This window comes from Ascaphus truei, chromosome 13 (genome assembly GCF_040206685.1).
Source record: "Ascaphus truei isolate aAscTru1 chromosome 13, aAscTru1.hap1, whole genome shotgun sequence".
NCBI lineage: Eukaryota > Metazoa > Chordata > Amphibia > Anura > Ascaphidae > Ascaphus > Ascaphus truei.
The window spans coordinates 50167060-50188760 of record NC_134495.1 but is presented as its reverse complement, the minus strand read 5'-3'; the positions used below and the strand labels follow the sequence as shown (position 1 = coordinate 50188760).

Genomic DNA, 21701 nt, shown 5'->3' with positions numbered 1-21701 from the left:
CTGCCAATGATACCCACACCATCTAACTATACCTCATCCAGTTCCCTGCCAATGATACCAGCACCACCATCTTAACTATACTTCATCCAGTTTCCTGCCAATGATACCAGCACCACCATCTATATTACTTATACCTCATCGAGTTCCCTGCCAATGATACCAGCACCACCATCTATCTTACTTATACCTCATCCAGTTCCCAGCCAATGATATCCGCACCATCATCTAACTACAGTAAACCTCATCCAGTTCCCTGCCAATGATACCCGCACCACCATCTAACTATACCTCATCCAGTTCCCTGCCAATGATACAAGCACCACCATCTAACTATACCACATCCAGCTCCCTGCCAATGATACCCGCACCATTTAACTATACCTCATCCAGTTCCTTGCCAATGATACCAGCACCACCATCTAACTATACCTCATCCAGCTCCCTGCCAATGAAACCAGCACCACCATCTAACTATACCTCATCCAGCTCCCTGACAATGATACCCGCACCACCATCTAATTATACCACATCCAGCTCCCTGCCAATGATACCCGCACCACCATCGAACTATACCACATCTAGTTCCCTGCCAATGATACCAGCACCACCATCTAACTATACCACACCCAGTTCCCTGCCAATGATACCAGCACCACAATCTAACTATACCACATCCAGCTCCCTGCCTATGATACACGCACCACCATCTAACTATACCTCATCCAGTTCCCTGCCAATGATACCCGCACCACCATCGAACTATACCACATCCAGTTCCCTGCCAATGATACCAGCACCACCATCTAGCTATACCACATCCAGCTCCCTGCCAATGATACCAGCACCACAATCTAACTATACCACATCCAGCTCCCTGCCTATGATACACGCACCACCATCTAACTATACCTCATCCAGTTCCCTGCCAATGATACCCGCACCACCATCTAACTATACCTCATCCAGTTCACTGCCAATGATACAAGCACCACCATCTAACTATAACACATCCAGCTCCCTGCCAATGATACCCGCACCATCTAACTATACCTCATCCAGTTCCCTGCCAATGATACCAGCACCACCATCTAACTATACCTCATCCAGCCCCCTGCCAATGAAACCAGCACCACCATCTAACTATACCTCATCCAGCTGCCTGACAATGATACCCGCACCACCATCTAACTATTCCTCATCCAGCTCCCTGCCAATGATACCTGCACCACAATCGAACTATACCACATCCAGTTCGCTGCCAATGATACCAGCACCCCCATCTAACTATACCACATCCAGCTCCCTGCCAATGATACCCGCACCACCATCTAATTATACCACATCCAGCTCCCTGCCAATGATATCCGCAAGACCATCGAACTATACCACATCCAGTTCCCTGCCAATGATACCAGCACCAACATCTAACTATACCACATCCAGCTCCCTGCCAATGATACCAGCACCACCATCTAACTATAGCACATCCAGCTCCATGCCAATGATACCAGCACCACCATTCTAACTATACCACATCCAGCTCCCTGCCAATGAAACCAGCACCACCATCTAACTATACCACATCCAGCTCCCTGCCAAAGATACCAGCACCACCATCTAACTATACCTCATCCAGCTCCCTGCCAATGAAACCAGGACTACCATCTAACTATACACATCCAGTTCCCTGCCAATGATACCAGCACCACCATCTAACTATACCACATCCTTCTCCCTGCCAATGATACCCGCACCACCATCTAACTATACCTCATCCAGCTCCCTGCCAATGATACCAGCACCACCATCTAACTATACCACATCCAGCTCCCTGCCAATGGTACCAGCACCACCATCTAACTATACCTCATCCAGTTCCCTGCCAATGACACCAGCACCATCTAACTATACCACATCCAGTTCCCTGCCAATGATATCCGCACCATCATCTAACTATACCTCATCCAGTTCCCTGCCAATGATACCCGCACCACCATCTAACTATACCTCATCCAGTTCCCTGCCAATGATACAAGCACCACCATCTAACTATACCACATCCAGCTCCCTGCCAATGATACCAGCACCACCATCTAACTATACCACATCCAGCTCCCTGCCAATGACAACCGCACAACCATCTAACTATACCTCATCCATTTCCCTGCCAATGATACCAGCACCACCATCTAACTATACCTCATCCAGTTCCCTGCCAATGACACCCGCACCATCTAACTATACCACATCAAGTTCCCTGCCAATGATATCCGCACCATCATCTAACTATACCTCATCCAGTTCCCTGCCAATGATACCCGCACCACCATCTAACTATACCTCATCCAGTTCCCTGCCAATGATACAAGCACCACCATCTAACTATACCACATTCAGCTCCCTGCCAATGATACCAGCACCACCATCTAACTATACCTCATCCAGTTCCCTGCCAATAATACCAGCACCACCATCTAACTATACCTCATCCAGCTCCCTGCCAATGATACCAGCACCACCATCTAACTATACCTCATCCAGTTCCCTGCCAATGAAACAAGAACCACGATCTAACGATACCACATCCAGCTCCCTGCCAATGATACCAGCACAACCATCTAACTATACCACATCCAGCTCCCTGCCAATGATACCAGCACCACCATCTAACTATACCACATCCAGCTCCCTGCCAATGACACCCGCACCATCTAACTATACCACATCCAGTTCCCTGCCAATGATACCCGCTCCATCTAACTATACCTCATCCAGTTCCCTGCCAATGATACCAGCGCCATGATCTAACTATACCTCATCCAGTTCCCTGCTAATTAAACCAGCACCACCATCTAACTATACCACATCAAGTTCCCTGCCAATGATACAAGCACCACCATCTAACTATACCACATCCAGCTCCCTGCCAATGATACCCGCACCACCATCTTAACTACTGTATACCGCATCCAGTTCCCTGCCAATGATACCAGCACCACCATCTAACTATACCTCATCCAGTTCCCTGCCAATGATACCCGCACCACCATCTAACTATACTTTATCCAGTTCCCTGCCAATGATACCAGCACCACCATCTAGCTATACCTCCTCCAGATCCCTGCCAACGATACGAGCACCACCATCTAACTATACCACATCCAGCTCCCTGCCAATGATACCAGCACCACCATTTAATTATACCTCATCCAGTTCCCTGTCAATGATACCAGCACCACCATCTATCTTTCTTATACCTCATCCAGTTCCCTGCCAATGATACCAGCACCACCATCTAACTATACCATATCCAGTTCCCTGCCAATGAAACCAGCACCACCATCTAACTATACCTCATCCAGCAACCTGCCAATGATACCCGCACGATCTAACTATACCACATCAAGTTCCCTGGCAATGATATCCGCACCATCATCTAACTACAGTATACTTCATCCAGTCCCCTGCCAATGATACCAGCACCACAATCTAACTATACCTCATCCAGTTCCCTGCCAACGATACCCGCACCACCATCTAACTATACCTCATCCAGTTCCCTGCCAATGATACAAGCACCACCATCAAACTATACCACATCCAGCTACCTGCCAATGATACCAGCACCACCATCTAACTATACCAAATCCAGCTCCCTGCCAATGATACCAGCACCACCATCTAACTATACCACATCCAGCTCCCTGCCAATGATACACGCACCACCATTTATCTATACCACATCCAGCTCCCTACCAATGATACCAGCACCACCATCTAACTATACCTCATCCAGTTCCCTGCCAATGATACCAGCACCACCATCCAACTATACCACATCCAGTTCCCTGCCAATGACACCCGCATCATCTAACTATACCACATCCAGTTCCCTGCCAATGATACCCGCACCATCTAATTATACCTCATCCAGTTCCCTACCAATGATACAAGCACCACCATCTAACTATACCACATCTAGTTCCCTGCCAATGAAACCAGCACCACCATCTAACTATACCACATCCAGCTCCCTGCCAATGATACACACACCACCATATATCTATACCACATCCAGCTCCCTGCCAATGATACGAGCACCACCATCTAACTATACCTCATCCAGTTCCCTGCCAATGATACCCGCACCACCATCTAACTATACTTTATCCAGTTCCATGCCAATGATACCAGCACCACCATCTAGCTATACCTCATCCAGATCCCTGCCAACGATACGAGCACCACCATCTAACTATACCACATCCAGCTCCCTGCCAATGATACCAGCACCACCATTTAACTATACCTCATCCAGTTCCCTGTCAATGATACCAGCACCACCATCTATCTTTCTTATACCTCATCCAGTTCCCTGCCAATGATACCAGCACCACCATCTAACTATACCATATCCAGTTCCCTGCCAATGAAACCAGCACCACCATCTAACTATACCTCATCCAGCAACCTACCAATGATACCCGCACGATCTAACTATACCACATCAAGTTCCCTGGCAATGATATCCGCACCATCATCTAACTACAGTATACTTCATCCAGTCCCCTGCCAATGATACCAGCACCACAATCTAACTATACCTCATCCAGTTCCCTGCCAACGATACCCGCACCACCATCTAACTATACCTCATCCAGTTCCCTGCCAATGATACAAGCACCACCATCAAACTATACCACATCCAGCTACCTGCCAATGATACCAGCACCACCATCTAACTATACCAAATCCAGCTCCCTGCTAATGATACCAGCACCACCATCTAACTATACCACATCCAGCTACCTGCCAATGATACACGCACCACCATTTATCTATACCACATCCAGCTCCCTGCCAATGATACCAGCACCACCATCTAACTATACCTCATCCAGTTCCCTGCCAATGATACCAGCACCACCATCCAACTATACCACATCCAGCTCCCTGCCAATGACACCCGCATCATCTAACTATACCACATCCAGTTCCCTGCCAATGATACCCGCACCATCTAACTATACCTCATCCAGTTCCCTGCCAATGATACACACACCACCATATATCTATACCACATCCAGCTCCCTGCCAATGATACCAGCACCACCATCTAACTATACCACGTCCAGCTCCCTGCCAATGATACCAGCACCACCATCTAACTATACCACATCCAGCTCCCTGCCAATGATACCAGCCCCACCAACCAACTATACCACATTCAGCTCCCTGCCAATGATACTAGCACCACCATCTAACTATACCTCATCCAGTTCCCTGCCAATGAAACCAGCACCACCATCGAACTATACCACATCCAGCTCCCTGCTAATGATACCAGCACCACCATCTAACTATACCACATCCAGCTCCCTGACAATGTTACCAGCACCACCATCTAACTATACCACATCCAGCTCCCTGCCAATGATACCAGCACCACCATCTAACTATACCTCATCCAGCTCCCTGCCAATATTACAAGCACCACCATCTAACTATACCTCATCCACTTCCCTGCCAATGACACCCGCACCATCTAACTATACCACATCCAGTTCCCTGCCAATGATACCCGCACCATCTAACTAAACCTCATCCAGTTCCCTGCCAATGATACCAGCACCACCATCTAACTATACTTCATCCAGTTCCCTGCCAATGAAACCAGCACCACCATCTAACTATACCTCATCCAGCTCCCTGCCAATAATACAAGCACCACCATCTAACTATACCTCATCCAGTTCCCTGCCAATGACACCCGCACCATCTAACTATACCACATCCAGTTCCCTGCCAATGATACCCGCACCATCTAACTATACCACATCCAGCTCCCTGCCAACGATACCAGCACCACCATCTAACTATACATCATCCAGTTCCCTGCCAATGATACCCGCACCACCATCTAACTATACTTCATCCAGTTCCCTGCCAATGATACCAGCACCACCATCTAACTATACCTTATCCAGTTCCCTGCCAAGGATACTAGCACCACCATCTAACTATACCACATCCAGCTCCCTGCCAATGATACCAGCACCACCATCTTAAATATACCACATTCAGCTCCTTGCCAATGATACCAGCACCACCATCTAACTATACCTCATCCAGTTCCCTGCCAAGCACCACAATCTAACTATACCACATCCATCTCGCTGCCAATGATACCAGCACCACCATCTAACTATACCACATCCAGCTCCTTGCCAATGATACCAGCACCACCATCTAACTACAGTATACCTCATCTAGTTCCCTGCCAATGATACAAGCACCACCATCTAACTATACCTCTTCCAGCTCCCTGCTAATGAAACCAGCACCACCATCTAACTATACCTCATCCAGCTCCCTGCCAATGATACTCGCACCACCATCTTAATTATACCACATCCAGATCCCTGCCAATGATACCAGCACCACCATCTAACTATACCTCATCCAGTTCCCTGCCAATGATACCAGCACCACCATCTAACTATACCACATCCAGCTCCATGCCAACGATACAAGCACCACCATCTAACTATACATCATCCAGCTCCCTGCCAATGATACCAGCACCACCATCTAACTATACCTCATCCAGTTCCCTGCCAACGATACTAGCACCTCCATCCAACTATACCACATCCAGCTCCCTGCCAATGATACCAGCACCACCATCTTAATTATACCACATCCAGCTCCTTGCCAATGATACCAGCACCACCATCTAACTATACCTCATCCAGTTCCCTGCCAAGCACCACCATCTAACTATACCACATCCAGCTCCCTGCCAATGATACCAGCACCACCATCTAACTATACCACATCCAGCTCCTTGCCAATGATACCAGCACCACCATCTAACTACAGTATACCTCATCTAGTTCCCTGCCAATGATACCCGCACCACCATCTAACTATACCTCATCCAGCTCCCTGCCAATGATACCAGCACCACCATCTAACTATACCTCATCCAGCTCCCTGCCAATGATACCAGCACCACCATCTAACTATACCTCATCCAGCTCCCTGCCAATGATACCAGCACCACCATCTAACTATACCTCATCCAGCTCCCTGCCAATGATACCCGCACCACCATCTTAATTATACCACATCCAGCTCCCTGCCAATGATACCAGTACCACCATCTAACTATACCTCATCCAGTTCCCTGCCAATGATACCAGCACCACCATCTAACTATACCTCATCCTGCTCCCTGCCAATGATACCCGCACCACCATCTAACTATACCTCATCCAGTTCCCTGCCAATGAAACCAGCACCACCATCTAACTATACCTCATCCAGCTCCCTGCCAATGATACCCGCACCACCATCTAACTATACCTCATCCAGCTCCCTGCCAATGATACCAGCACCACCATCTAACTGTACCTCATCCAGTCCCCTGCCAATGATACCAGCACCACCATCTAACTATACCTCATCCAGTTCCCTGCCAATGATACCAGCACCACCATCTAACTATACCACATCCAGTTCCCTGCCAACGATACCAGCACCACCATCTAACTATACCTCATCCAGCTCCCTGCCAATGATACCAGCAACACGATCTAACTATACCACATCCAGCTCCCTGCCAGTGATACCCGCACCACGATCTAACTGTACATCATCCAGCTCCCTGCCAATGATACCAGCACCACCATCTAACTATACCACATCCAGCTCCCTGCCAATGATACCAGCATCACCATCTAACTATACCACATCCAGGTCCCTGCCAATGATACCAGCACCACCATCTAACTATACCTCATCCAGCTCCCTGCCAATGATACCAGCACCACCATCCGAACTATACCTCATCCAGTTCCCTGCCAATGAATCCAGCACCACCATCTAACTATACTGTACCTCATCCAGCTCCCTGCTAATGAAACCAGCACCACCATCTAACTATACCTCATCCAGCTCCCTGCCAATGATACCCGCACCACCATCTTAATTATACCACATCCAGATCCCTGCCAATGATACCAGCACCACCATCTAACTATACCTCATCCAGTTCCCTGCCAATGATACCAGCACCACCATCTAACTATACCTCATCCAGCTCCCTGCCAACGATACCAGCACCACCATCTAACTATACATCATCCAGCTCCCTGCCAATGATACCAGCACCACCATCTAACTATACCTCATCCAGTTCCCTGCCAACGATACTAGCACCACCATCTAACTATACCACATCCGGCACCCTGCCAATGATACCAGCACCACCATCTAACTATACCTCATCCAGTTCCCTGCCAACGATACTAGCACCACCATCCAACTATACCACATCCAGCTCCCTGCCAATGATACCAGCACCACCATCTTAATTATACCACATCCAGCTCCTTGCCAATGATACCAGCACCACCATCTAACTATACCTCATCCAGTTCCCTGCCAAGCACCACCATCTAACTATACCACATCCAGCTCCCTGCCAATGATACCAGCACAACCATCTAACTATACCACATCCAGCTCCTTGCCAATGATACCAGCACCACCATCTAACTACAGTATACCTCATCTAGTTCCCTGCCAATGATACAAGCACCACCATCTAACTATACCTCATCCAGCTCCCTGCCAATGATACCAGCACCACCATCTAACTATACCTCATCCAGCTCCTTGCCAATGATACCAGCACCACCATCTAACTATACCTCATCCAGCTCCCTGCCAATGATACCAGCACTACCATCTAACTATACCACATCCAGCTCCTTGCCAATGATACCAGCACCACCATCTAACTATACCTCATCCAGTTCCCTGCCAATGAAACCAGCACCACCATCTAACTATACCTCATCCAGCTCCCTGCCAATGATACCCGCACCACCATCTAACTATACCTCATCCAGCTCCCTGCCAATGATACCAGCACCACCATCTAACTATACCTCATCCAGTTCCCTGCCAATGATACCAGCACCACCATCTAACTATACCTCATCCAGTTCCCTGCCAATGATACCAGCACCACCATCTAACTATACCACATCCAGTTCCCTGCCAACGATACCAGCACCACCATCTAACTATACCTCATCCAGCTCCCTGCCAATGATACCAGCAACACGATCTAACTATACCACATCCAGCTCCCTGCCAGTGATACCCGCACCACCATCTAACTATACCTCATCCAGCTCCCTGCCAATGATACCAGCACCACCATCTAACTATACCTCATCCAGCTCCCTGCCAATGATACCAGCACCACCATCTAACTATACCTCATCCAGCTCCCTGCCAATGATACCAGCACTACCATCTAACTATACCACATCCAGCTCCTTGCCAATGATACCAGCACCACCATCTAACTATACCTCATCCAGTTCCTTGCCAATGATACCAGCACCACCATCTAACTATACCTCATCCAGTTCCCTGCCAATGAAACCAGCACCACCATCTAACTATACCTCATCCAGCTCCCTGCCAATGATACCCGCACCACCATCTAACTATACCTCATCCAGCTCCCTGCCAATGATACCAGCACCACCATCTAACTATACCTCATCCAGTTCCCTGCCAATGATACCAGCACCACCATCTAACTATACCTCATCCAGTTCCCTGCCAATGATACCAGCACCACCATCTAACTATACCACATCCAGTTCCCTGCCAACGATACCAGCACCACCATCTAACTATACCTTATCCAGCTCCCTGCCAATGATACCAGCAACACGATCTAACTATACCACATCCAGCTCCCTGCCAGTGATACCCGCACCACGATCTAACTGTACATCATCCAGCTCCCTGCCAATGATACCCGCACCACCATCGAACTATACCACATCCAGCTCCCTGCCAATGATACCAGCATCACCATCTAACTATACCACATCCAGGTCCCTGCCAATGATACCCGCACCACCATCGAACTATACCACATCCAGCTCCCTGCCAATGATACCAGCACCACCATCTAACTATACCACATCCAGCTCCCTGCCAATGATACCAGCACCACCATCTAACTATACCACATCCAGCTCCTTGCCAATGATACCAGCACCACCATCTAACTACAGTATACCTCATCTAGTTCCCTGCCAATGATACAAGCACCACCATCTAACTATACCTCATCCAGCTCCCTGCCAATGATACCAGCACCACCATCTAACTATACCTCATCCAGCTCCCTGCCAATGATACCAGCACCACCATCTAACTATACCTCATCCAGCTCCCTGCCAATGATACCAGCACTACCATCTAACTATACCACATCCAGCTCCTTGCCAATGATACCAGCACCACCATCTAACTATACCTCATCCAGTTCCTTGCCAATGATACCAGCACCACCATCTAACTATACCTCATCCAGTTCACTGCCAATGAAACCAGCACCACCATCTAACTATACCTCATCCAGCTCCCTGCCAATGATACCCGCACCACCATCTAACTATACCTCATCCAGCTCCCTGCCAATGATACCAGCACCACCATCTAACTATACCTCATCCAGTTCCCTGCCAATGATACCAGCACCACCATCTAACTATACCACATCCAGTTCCCTGCCAACGATACCAGCACCACCATCTAACTATACCTCATCCAGCTCCCTGCCAATGATACCAGCAACACGATCTAACTATACCACATCCAGCTCCCTGCCAGTGATACCCGCACCACGATCTAACTGTACATCATCCAGCTCCCTGCCAATGATACCCGCACCACCATCGAACTATACCACATCCAGCTCCCTGCCAATGATACCAGCATCACCATCTAACTATACCACATCCAGGTCCCTGCCAATGATACCAGCACCACCATCTAACTATACTGTACCTCATCCAGCTCCCTGCCAATGATACCAGCACCACCATCCTAACTATACCTCATCCAGTTCCCTGCCAATGAATCCAGCACCACCATCTAACTATACCTCATCCAGTTCCCTGCCAATGATACCAGGACCACCATCTAACTATACCTCATCCAGCTCCCTGCCAATGATACCAGCACCACCATCTAACTATACCTCATCCAGCTCCCTGCCAATGATACCCGCACCACCATCTAACTATACCTCATCCAGCTCCCTGCCAATGATACCTGCACCACCATCTAACTATACCTCATCCAGCTCCCTGCCAATGATACCAGCAACACGATCTAACTATACCACATCCAGCTCCCTGCCAGTGATACCCGCACCACGATCTAACTGTACATCATCCAGCTCCCTGCCAATGATACCAGCACCACCATCTAACTATACCACATCCAGTTCCCTGCCAATGATACCAGCATCACCATCTAACTATACCACATCCAGGTCCCTGCCAATGATACCAGCACCACCATCTAACTATACCTCATCCAGCTCCCTGCCAATGATACCAGCACCACCATCCTAACTATACCTTATCCAGTTCCCTGCCAATGAAACCAGCACCACCATCTAACTATACCTCATCCAGTTCCCTGCCAATGATACCAGGACCACCATCTAACTATACCTCATCCAGCTCCCTGCCAATGATACCAGCACCACCATCTAACTATACCTCATCCAGCTCCCTGCCAATGATACCCGCACCACCATCTAACTTACCTCATCCAGCTCCCTGCCAATGATACCTCCACCACCATCTAACTATACCTCACCCAGCTCCCTGCCAATGATACCCGCACCACCATCTAACTATACCTCATCCAGTTCCCTGCCAATGATACCAGCACCACCATCTAACTATACCTCATCCAGTTCCCTGCCAATTAAACCAGCACCACCATCTAACTATACCTCATCCAATTCTCTGTCAATGATACCAGCACCAGCATCTAACTATACCTCATCCAGTTGCCTGCCAATGATACCAGAACCACCATCTAACTATACCACATCCAGCTCCCTGCCAATGATACCAGCACCACCATCTAACTATACCACATCCAGCTCCCTGCGAATGTTACCAGCACCACCATCTAACTATACCTCACCCAGTTCCCTGCCAAAGATACCAGCACCACCATCTAACTATACCTCATCCAGTTCCCTGCCAATGAAACCAGCACCACCATCTTAACTATACTGCATCCAGCTCTCTGCCCATGATACCAGCACCACCATTTTAACTATACCACAACCAGTTCTCTGTCAATGATACCAGCGCCGTTGATACCAGCACCAGCATTGTAACTATACCACAACCAGTTCCCTGCCAATGATACCAGCACCAGCATCTAACTATACCTCATCCAGCTCACTGCCAATGATACCAGCACCACCATCTAACTATACCACATCCAGCTCCCTGCCAATGTTACCAGCCCCACCATCTAACTATACCTCATCCAGTTCCCTGCCAATGATACCAGGACCACCATCTAACTATACCTCATCCAGCTCCCTGCCAATGATACCAGCACCACCATCTAACTATACCTCATCCAGCTCCCTGCCAATGATACCCACACCACCATCTAACTATACCTCATCCAGCTGCCTGCCAAGGATACCTGCACCACAATCTAACTATACCTCACCCAGCTCCCTGCCAATGATACCCGCACCACCATCTAACTATACCTCATCCAGTTCCCTGCCAATGATACCAGCACCACCATCTAACTATACCTCATCCAGTTCCCTGCCAATTAAACCAGCACCACCATCTAACTATACCTCATCCAATTCTCTGCCAATGAAACCAGCACCACCATCTAACTATACCTCATCCAGTTCCCTGCCAATGATACCAGCACCACCATCTTAACTATACCGCATCCAGCTCTCTGCCAATGATACCAGCACCACCATCTTAACATACCACAACCAGTTCTCTGTCAATGATACCAGCACCAGCATCTAACGATACCTCATCCAGTTAACTGCCAATGATACCAGAACCACCATCTAACTATACCACATCCAGCTCCCTGCCAATGTTACCAGCACCACCATCTAACTATACCACATCCAGTTCCCTGCCAAAGATACCAGCACCACCATATAACTATACCTCATCCAGTTCCCTGCCAATGAAACCAGCACCACCATCTTAACTATACTGCAACCAGCTCTCTGCCCATGATACCAGCACCACCATTTTAACTATACCGCAACCAGTTCTCTGTCAATGATACCAGCGCCGTTGATACCAGCACCAGCATTGTAACTATACCACAACCAGTTCCCTGCCAATGATACCAGCACCAGCATCTAACTATACCTCATCCAGCTCACTGCCAATGATACCAGCACAACCATCTAACTATACCACATCCAGCTCCCTGCCAATGTTACCAGCCCCACCATCTAACTATACCTCATCCAGTTCCCTGCCAATGATACCAGCACCACCATCTAACTATACCTCATCCAATTCCCTGCCAATGATACCAGCACCACCATCTAACTATACCTCATCCAGTTCCCTGCCAATGATACCCACACCACCATCTAACTATACCACATCCAGTTCCCTGCCAATGATACCAGCACCACCATCTAACTATATTGCATCCAGCTCTCTGCCCATGATACCAGCACCACCATCTAACTATACCTCATCCAGTTCCCTGCCAATGATACTAGCACCATCATCTAACTATACCTCATCCAATTCCCTGCCAATGATACCAGCACCACCATCTAACTATACCTCATCCAGTTCCCTGCCAATGATACCCGCACCACCATCTAACTATACCACATCCAGTTCCCTGCCAATGATACCAGCACCACCATCTAACTATATTGCATCCAGCTCTCTGCCCATGATACCAGCACCACCATCTAACTATACCTCATCCAGTTCTCTGTCAATGATACCAACGCCATTGATACCAGCACCAGCATCTTAACTATACCACAACCAGTTCCCTGACAATGATATCAGCACCAATACCCCTAACATTACCCCATCCTACTCCCTGCCAATAAAGCCAGCACCAATACCCCTAACAATACCACATTCCGCTTCCTGCCAATTATATCAGCACCAATACCCCTAACAATACTACATCCATCTCCCTGTCATTGATACCAGCACCAATACCCCTAACAATACCACCAGCACGACCATCTGAACTATACCACAACCAGTTCCCTGCCAACGAAATCAGCACCAATACCCCTAACAATGCCACAAACAGCTCCCTGCCAATAAAGCCAGCACCAATACCCCTAACAATACCACATTCAGCTCCCTGCCAATTATATCAGCACCAATACCCCTAACAATACCACATCCAGCTCCCTGACAATAATACCAGTACCAATACCCCTAACAATACTACATCCATCTCCCTGCCAATGATACCAGCACCAATACCCTTAACAAGTCCGCAACAAGCTCCCTGCCATTAATACCATCACCAATACTCCTAACAATACCACATCTAGCTCCCTGCCAATGATACCAGCACCAATACCCTAACAATGTATGTATGTTTTTATTTATATAGCGCCATTAATGTACATAGCTTTTCACAGCAGTAATACACGTGATAATCATATAAATAACAAAAATAACAGATCATTGAAAAAGTGCGTCAGGCATAAAAGTAACATTTCGGAAGAGGAGTCCCTGTTCCGAAGAGCTTACAATCTAATTGGTAGGTAGGAAGGACGTACAGAGACAGTAGGAGGGTGTTCTGGTAAGTGCGTCTGCAGGGGGCCAAGCTATATGTATCATGTGTATAGTATTAGCCACAGTGCTACTCATATGCTTCTTTAAGCAAGTGTGTCTTAAGGTGGGTCTTAAAGGTGGCTAGAGAGGGTGCTAGTCGGGTATTGAGGGGAAGGGCATTCCAGAGGTGTGGGGCAGTCAGTGAGACGGGTTTAAGGCGGGAAAAGGAGAGGAAAGGGTGTATCTTTGTAATATTGCGGAGGAAAAAGCGATAGGTTTTAGATACATTTTGAGTATGAGTGGAGAATGTGATAGGAGTCGAGTGTGACCCCTAGGCAGCGTGCTTGGGCTAGTGGGTGAATGATAGTACTTTCAACAGTAATGTGGAAGGAGGTAGTAGGGCCAGGTTTGGGAGGAAGTATGGGGAGCTCTGTTTTTGCCATGTTAAGTTTAAAGTCGGTGGAGGGCCATCCAGGATGATATAGCGGAGAGACGTTCAGAAACTTTAGTCTCTACAGCAGGTGTAAGGTCAGAGGTTGAAAGGTAACTTTGTGTGTTGTCAGCATAAAGGTGATATTTAAACAATACCAAATCCAGCTCCTTGCCAATGATACCAGCACCAATACTCCATACACTACCACATCCTGCTCCCTGTCAATGAAATCAGCACCAATAGCACAACCAGCTCCCTGTCAATAATACCAGCAGCAATACCCCTAACACATCCAGCTCCCTGCCAATAATACCAGCAGCAATACCCCTAACAATACCACATCCCGCTCCCTGCCAATAATACCATCAGCAATACCCCTAACAATACCACATCCAACTCCCTGCCAATAATACCAGCACCAATACCCCTAACAATACCACATCCAGCTCCCTGCCAATAATACCAGCAGCAATACCCCTAACAATACCACATCCAGCTCCCTGCCAATAATACCAGCAGCAATACCCCTAACAATACCACATCCAGCTCCCTGCCAATAATACCAGCAGCAATACCCCTAACAATACCACATCCAGCTCCCTGCCAATAATACCAGCAGCAATACCCCTAACAATACCACATCCAGCTCCCTGCCAATAATACCAGCAGCAATACCCCTAACAATACCACATCCAGCTCCTTGCCAATAATACCAGCACCAATACCCCTAACAATACCACATCCAGCTCCCTGCCAATAATACCAGCACCAATACCCCTAACAATACCACATCCAGCTCCCTGCCAATAATACCAGCACCAATACCCCTAACAATTCCACATCCAGCTCCCTGCCAATAATACCAGCACCAATACCCCTAACAATACCACATCCCGCTCCCTGCCAATACTGGTCCCTCGCCCTGTCATCTCTTCCCCCCATCCATTCCTTCTCTTTATTTAGCATTGTTTTCAGAGCCCTGCTAGCTCTCTTCCCACCTCTCATTCTCTCTCCCCCCTTCCTTTTCTGTCTCCCCCCTTCCATATTTGTGTCCCACACTCTCGAACACATTCTCCCTTCCAGCTCTCCTCCTGAGGGGAAGGAAATGGCTGCCATATTTCATGTTCCGTGAAGCGTGACTCTGCACTATTGCACATACACAAGATACAAATATACACACACGCATATATACATCTGATACACACAAAAACACCTTCAAACCACACACACAAATACATGTGCCATACACACAACAACAAACACATTTAAACACGCACACAAACATGTGATACACGCCTAGAAAAACACATTGAACACACATTATTGTTATATGTACACACACAAACACATTCAAACACATATATACATGTGATACACACACCCAAACATATAATACACACACACAAGCACATTGAAACACATGCATACATGTGATACACACCCAGACACAAATACATTGAAACATACACACATTATTGTGATACACACACCCAAACAGTGAAACACACAAGCAAATTGAAAAACACAAATGATGCACACAAACACATTCAAACACACATACAGTACACAAAGAAATATTCAAATAAAGACATATGTGCTAACCACAACTAAACACAAACACACACACACACGCACACACACACACACACACACACACGATTCAAACAAACACATTCAAACACACACAAATACTGTACATGATAAACACACATAGTCAAACACACACAAACATGTAACCCTAAATTAGAATTTCATAGCATTTCTTTTTGTTTAAAAAAATTAATAAAAATCCCATTACTTTATTAATATGACACAAGCTAACCCTAAAGCAAATAGACAGAGGCAACATTTCGGGCATGAAGCCCTTTGTCAAGCCTTAGCACACTACCAGGCCGCTGTGAGGTCTCACCGAGATACCTTCAAGCACACACAATGTGACTTCATATGATGAACAAATGCAGTTGCAGAACATTGCTATATGTACTGTATGTATATCTTTATGAATATAGCGCCATTCATGTACATAGCGCTTCACAGCTATAATACCCATAATAATATAGCACATAATGGGAATAAGTGCTTCAGGCATAGAATAGGAAAAGGAGTCCCTGCCCAGAAGAGCTTACAATCTAAGTGGTAAGTGTGGATAACTTACAGCGCCAGTAGGAGGGTGTTCTGTAAGTGCACCTGAAAGGGGTCATGGCTAGTGCATATGAGATGTATAGTATCAACCAACGGAGCTGCCCATATGCTTTGTTAAAGAGGTATTTTAAGATAGGTTTTAAAGGTGGAGAGAGAGGGTGCTAGTCGGATATTGAGGGGTTACCTTCACCACAGGATGTCCCCCCGGTGAAGCCTTCACTGCCCCCCGACTTCCCTCTGTCTCATAATGAGCGCGGTGATGAGTCCGTGGCTGCACCTCCACCCTTAGCTCTAACCCCTCAAACTGGCAGGGCAGAGGCCAGTCCAGAGGGGGCAAAGAGGATGACCTGAGAGAGAACCACAGAGTCAAGAAGTAGCATCACCTTCTGAATGTACACAGCTGTGAGGCAGATTACCCTCTGCCCATTAAGTAACGACCTCCATACCCTTCTCACAGCTATGTCACTGCATCACAATCCTGCTCAAGATCACCTTAATCTTCCCAATATTGACACCCATTACAGAGCTCCCTAATTTGTAACTAATACAGTACCTCAATTCTACCATGTAGCACCCTCTACTATCCTAGTATAAAGAATTTCCACACCACTGTAACCCTCACCCCTTTCCCTTTACACATCCTGCTGTTCCACAGAAACCTTTCACTACCTCTGAATTCTGCCCTTCAGCATCCTTTGCTCTCCCAGTACTGAACCCTCACACACAAAGCTGTCACTGCAGCTCCTACTACACTTTTAGCAACATTCCCATAACACACAGCTCACCGACATGCTTCATTTCATTCACACGGTATCTCAGCTTCATTACCTGAACACTGGACTTTGCCCTCCAACCCTAGCTTTGGACCAGGCCAGGGCAGAAGGCACAGCCAGATAATCCATTCCCGCATTCTCCTTCCTGCTGTGAGGGAACACACCAGAGCTCTCCTCTCCCACAGACCCAGGTTGACCTGGGGGAAAGTTTTTTCCAGGGTTTGATGCCTCCTCAGGCCTAACAGGGGCAACAGTCTGTTCTGCTGATGTCCTCCGTGCCTTCTGTGGTATGTTGTCACCTCTCTCCACAGAGGGGGTTGACATTGGTTGTTGCTGAAGCTCACTGAGTTTGGGGGAAGCCTCTCCTTCTGACATGATGTTGTCCTCACCCAAGCTGCCTCTGCGTGAGTGGGCTGGGGAAGGAGAACTGGTCTGGCGTGTGCCCTCCTCATTTGATGTTGAGTACCTCCTTTTCCCGCAAGGGGAGGTAGGCCGTGAAACCTGAGCCTGTGGATAGGGCGACAGCAACTCCTCTCGTTGCGAGGGAGGTAGGCCCGAAATTGAGCCTGGCGGCCAGAAGTCATCACAGTGACCACCCCAAGGTTTTGGGGAGCCCCTAGGGGACCCAAGAGGGGAGGCCAGCGTAAAGCGGGAAGCGGCTTCGTTAAGCTCTCTCTCGACTTCCTCGCACATCTGCCCCAGAGAGTCACAAGAAGAAGCCTCAGAGGACAGGAAGCTCCAGGAAGAGTGGCTGCTGGCCGGACTGGGGCTCAGGAAAGAGTCCCGATAGCAAAATGGGTCCGGGGGGAGGAAGAGCTGGTCATGGTGGGGTCTGTCATTCCAGAGGTCACCTCCTCCAAGCTCCTCAGGTTCCCCATCACTATTTCCAGGGGAGTCGCTGGTGATACGGATGCTAGGACACTCAAGGAAACGTGATCCCCCCAGGGGGATGAAACGGGATGGCTGGCTAAGGAATGTTCCATTCATGTCCTGCTCTGAGGCCCGTCTGGGGGGTGGGGAGTGCATGCCAGCCCTGGTCACACATCCCATCCCACTCCCTACTCCCCCCATGATACAGCCACTGGGAGGATTGAGGGAGAGTGTAGGGTCAGAGATTGCTTCATGGCAGATGGAAGGGTCATCCGATTCCAGATCTAAAAGGGTACGAGGAAGGAAGGGAATAGTGTAAGGAAATGAGAACATTCTTTCCCACAAGCTGCCATTGCCCACCCTGAACAGAGAGATACAGTACATGGACGGAATGAACCAAGGGGTGTCACATGATACCCATGGCCATCAAATCTGTCCCTCCATTTAAGGTTCTATAGAAGCCTGACCATCTGGGTCTAGGTCGAGATTTTTCATTCCTGTCCTTTTTCCCAATGCATTCTTGGCCTTAACATGTCTTCCCCTCATACCGACTCTGTCCCTCCCCAAACCTCCCCAAACCTAGGACACACTAAATAAACATGGCCCCTCATTTCTAAGAGAGACAGAAGTAGAGAAGATAACAGGAGGAGGAAAACAACTGTTATAACAGCTTCACTGAAAGAGAAAGGAAGAGGAGGGGATGGAGAAGGTGAAAAAGAGGAGAGAATGAAAGAGAAAGATGAAAGAGAGAGATACCTGCACAGGGAGCAAAGGACGGAGAGAGAACAACAATGAGTCAGAAAGTGGAGTGATAATCAAAGGAAGACAAAGAACCAAAAGGAGTGATGTAAAACCATCATCCCCCTGCTTGGGTAGATACAGTATTAGCTTCATTCAAATCAGTATACATTTAATGAAAGTAAGAGCGTTTGGAATGGGGGATGTAGTGTTAGAGTGCTGGGTGAGGGGGAGCAGCATAAGACTGCTGGGTAAGGGGGAGCAGTGTAAGAGCGCTGGGTGGGGGGAGCAGCGTAAGAGTGCTGGGTGAGCGGGAGCAGAGTAAGAGCCCTGGGTGGGGGGGAGCAGTGTAAGAGCGTTGGTGAGGGGGAGCAGTGTAAGAGCGCTGGGTGGGGGGGAGCAGTGTAAGAGCGCTAAGTGGGGGGGAGCAGTGTAAAAGCGCTGGGTGGGGGGAGCAGTGTAAGAGCGCTGGGCAGGGGCAAAGCAGTGTAAGAGCGCTGGGCAGGGGGAGCAGTGTAAGAGCGCTGGGTGAGGGGAAGCTGTGTACGAGCGCTGGATGGGGGGGGAGCAGTATACGAGCATTGGGTTGGGGGGAGCAGTATACGAGCGTTGGGTTGGGGGGGAGCAGTGTAAGAACACTGGGTGGGGGGAGCAGTGTTAGAGCGCTCGGTGTGGTGGAGCAATGTAAGAGCGCTGGGTGAGGGGGAGCAGGGTAAGAGCGCTCTGTGTGGGGGGAGCAGTGTAAGAGTTCTGGGTGAGGGGGAGCAGTGTAAGAGCGCTGGGTGAGGGGGAGCAGTGTAAGAGCGCTGGGTGAGAGGGAGCGATGTAAGATCGCTGGGTGGGGGGAGCGGTGTAAGAGCGCTGGGTGGGGGGGAGTGGTGTAAGAGCGCTGGGTGAGAGGGAGCAGTGTAAGAGTGCTGGGTGAGAGGGAGCGGTGTAAGAGCGCTGGGTGGGGGGAGCGGTGTTAGAGCGCTGGGTGAGGGGGAGCAGTGTAAGAGCGCTGGGTGAGAGGGAGTGATGTAAGATCGCTGGGTGAGGGGAGCGGTGTAAGAGCGCTGGGTGGGGGGGGGGAGTGGTGTAAGAGCGCTGGGTGAGAGGGAGCAGTGTAAGAGCGCTGGGTGAGAGGGAGTAGTGTACGAGTGCTGGGTGGGGGGGAGCGGTGTAAGAGCGCTGGGTGGGGGGGAGTGGTGTAAGAGCGCTGGGTTGGGGGGGAGCAGTATACGAGCGTTGGGTTGGGGAGGAGCAGTATACGAGCATTGGGTTGGGGAGGAGCAGTATACGAGCGTTGGGTTCGGGGGGAGCAGTGTAAGAGCGCTGGGTGAGGGGAAGTCGAGTACGAGTGCTGGGTGGGGGGAGCAGTGTAAGAGCGCTCGGTGTGGGGGAGCAGTGTAAGAGTTCTGGGTGAGGGGGAGCAGTGTAAGAGCGCTGGGCGAGAGGGAGTGGTGTAAGAGCGCTGGGTGGGGGAGAGAAGTGTAAGAGCGCTGGATGGGGGGGGTAGCGGTGTAAGAGCGCTGGATGGGGGGTAGCGGTGTAAGAGCGCTGGATTGGGGGGAGCAGTATAAGAGCGCTGGGTGGGGGGGAGCAGTGTAAGAGCGCTGGGTGTTGGAGAGCAGTGTAAGAGTGCTGGGTGTTGGGGAGCAGTGTAAGAGCGCTGGGTGGGGGGGGAGTGGTGTAAGAGCGCTGGGTTGAGGGGGAGCAGTGTAAGAGCGCTGGGTTGAGGGGGAGCAGTGTAAGAGCGCTGGGTTGGGTGGGAGCAGTATACGAGCGCTGGGTTGGGGGGGAGCAGTATACGAGCGTTGGGTTGGGGGGGAGCAGTATACGAGCGTTGGGTTGGGGGGGAGCAGTGTAAGAACACTGGGTGGGGGGAGCAGTGTTAGAGCGCTCGGTGTGGTGGAGCAATGTAAGAGCGCTGGGTGAGGGGGAGCAGGGTAAGAGCGCTCTGTGTGGGGGGAGCAGTGTAAGAGTTCTGGGTGAGGGGGAGCAGTGTAAGAGCGCTGGGTGAGGGGGAGTAGTGTAAGAGCGCTGGGTGAGAGGGAGCGATGTAAGATCACTGGGTGGGGGGAGCGG

General features: G+C 49.1%; 1 protein-coding gene across 1 annotated transcript in view; it reads right to left on the bottom strand.

Moving 5' to 3' along the window:
• The window catches only part of NFATC4 (nuclear factor of activated T cells 4), a 72879-nt gene that overhangs the window by 26391 nt on the left and 24787 nt on the right, over positions 1–21701 (bottom strand). Inside the window, exons 2-3 of the mRNA XM_075569163.1 lie at positions 18082–19180; positions 17438–17600 (exon numbers count right to left, since the gene is read on the bottom strand). Coding sequence (XP_075425278.1) covers positions 17438–17600; positions 18082–19180 — 1262 coding nt within the window. The remainder of the gene's footprint in view (positions 1–17437; positions 17601–18081; positions 19181–21701) is intronic.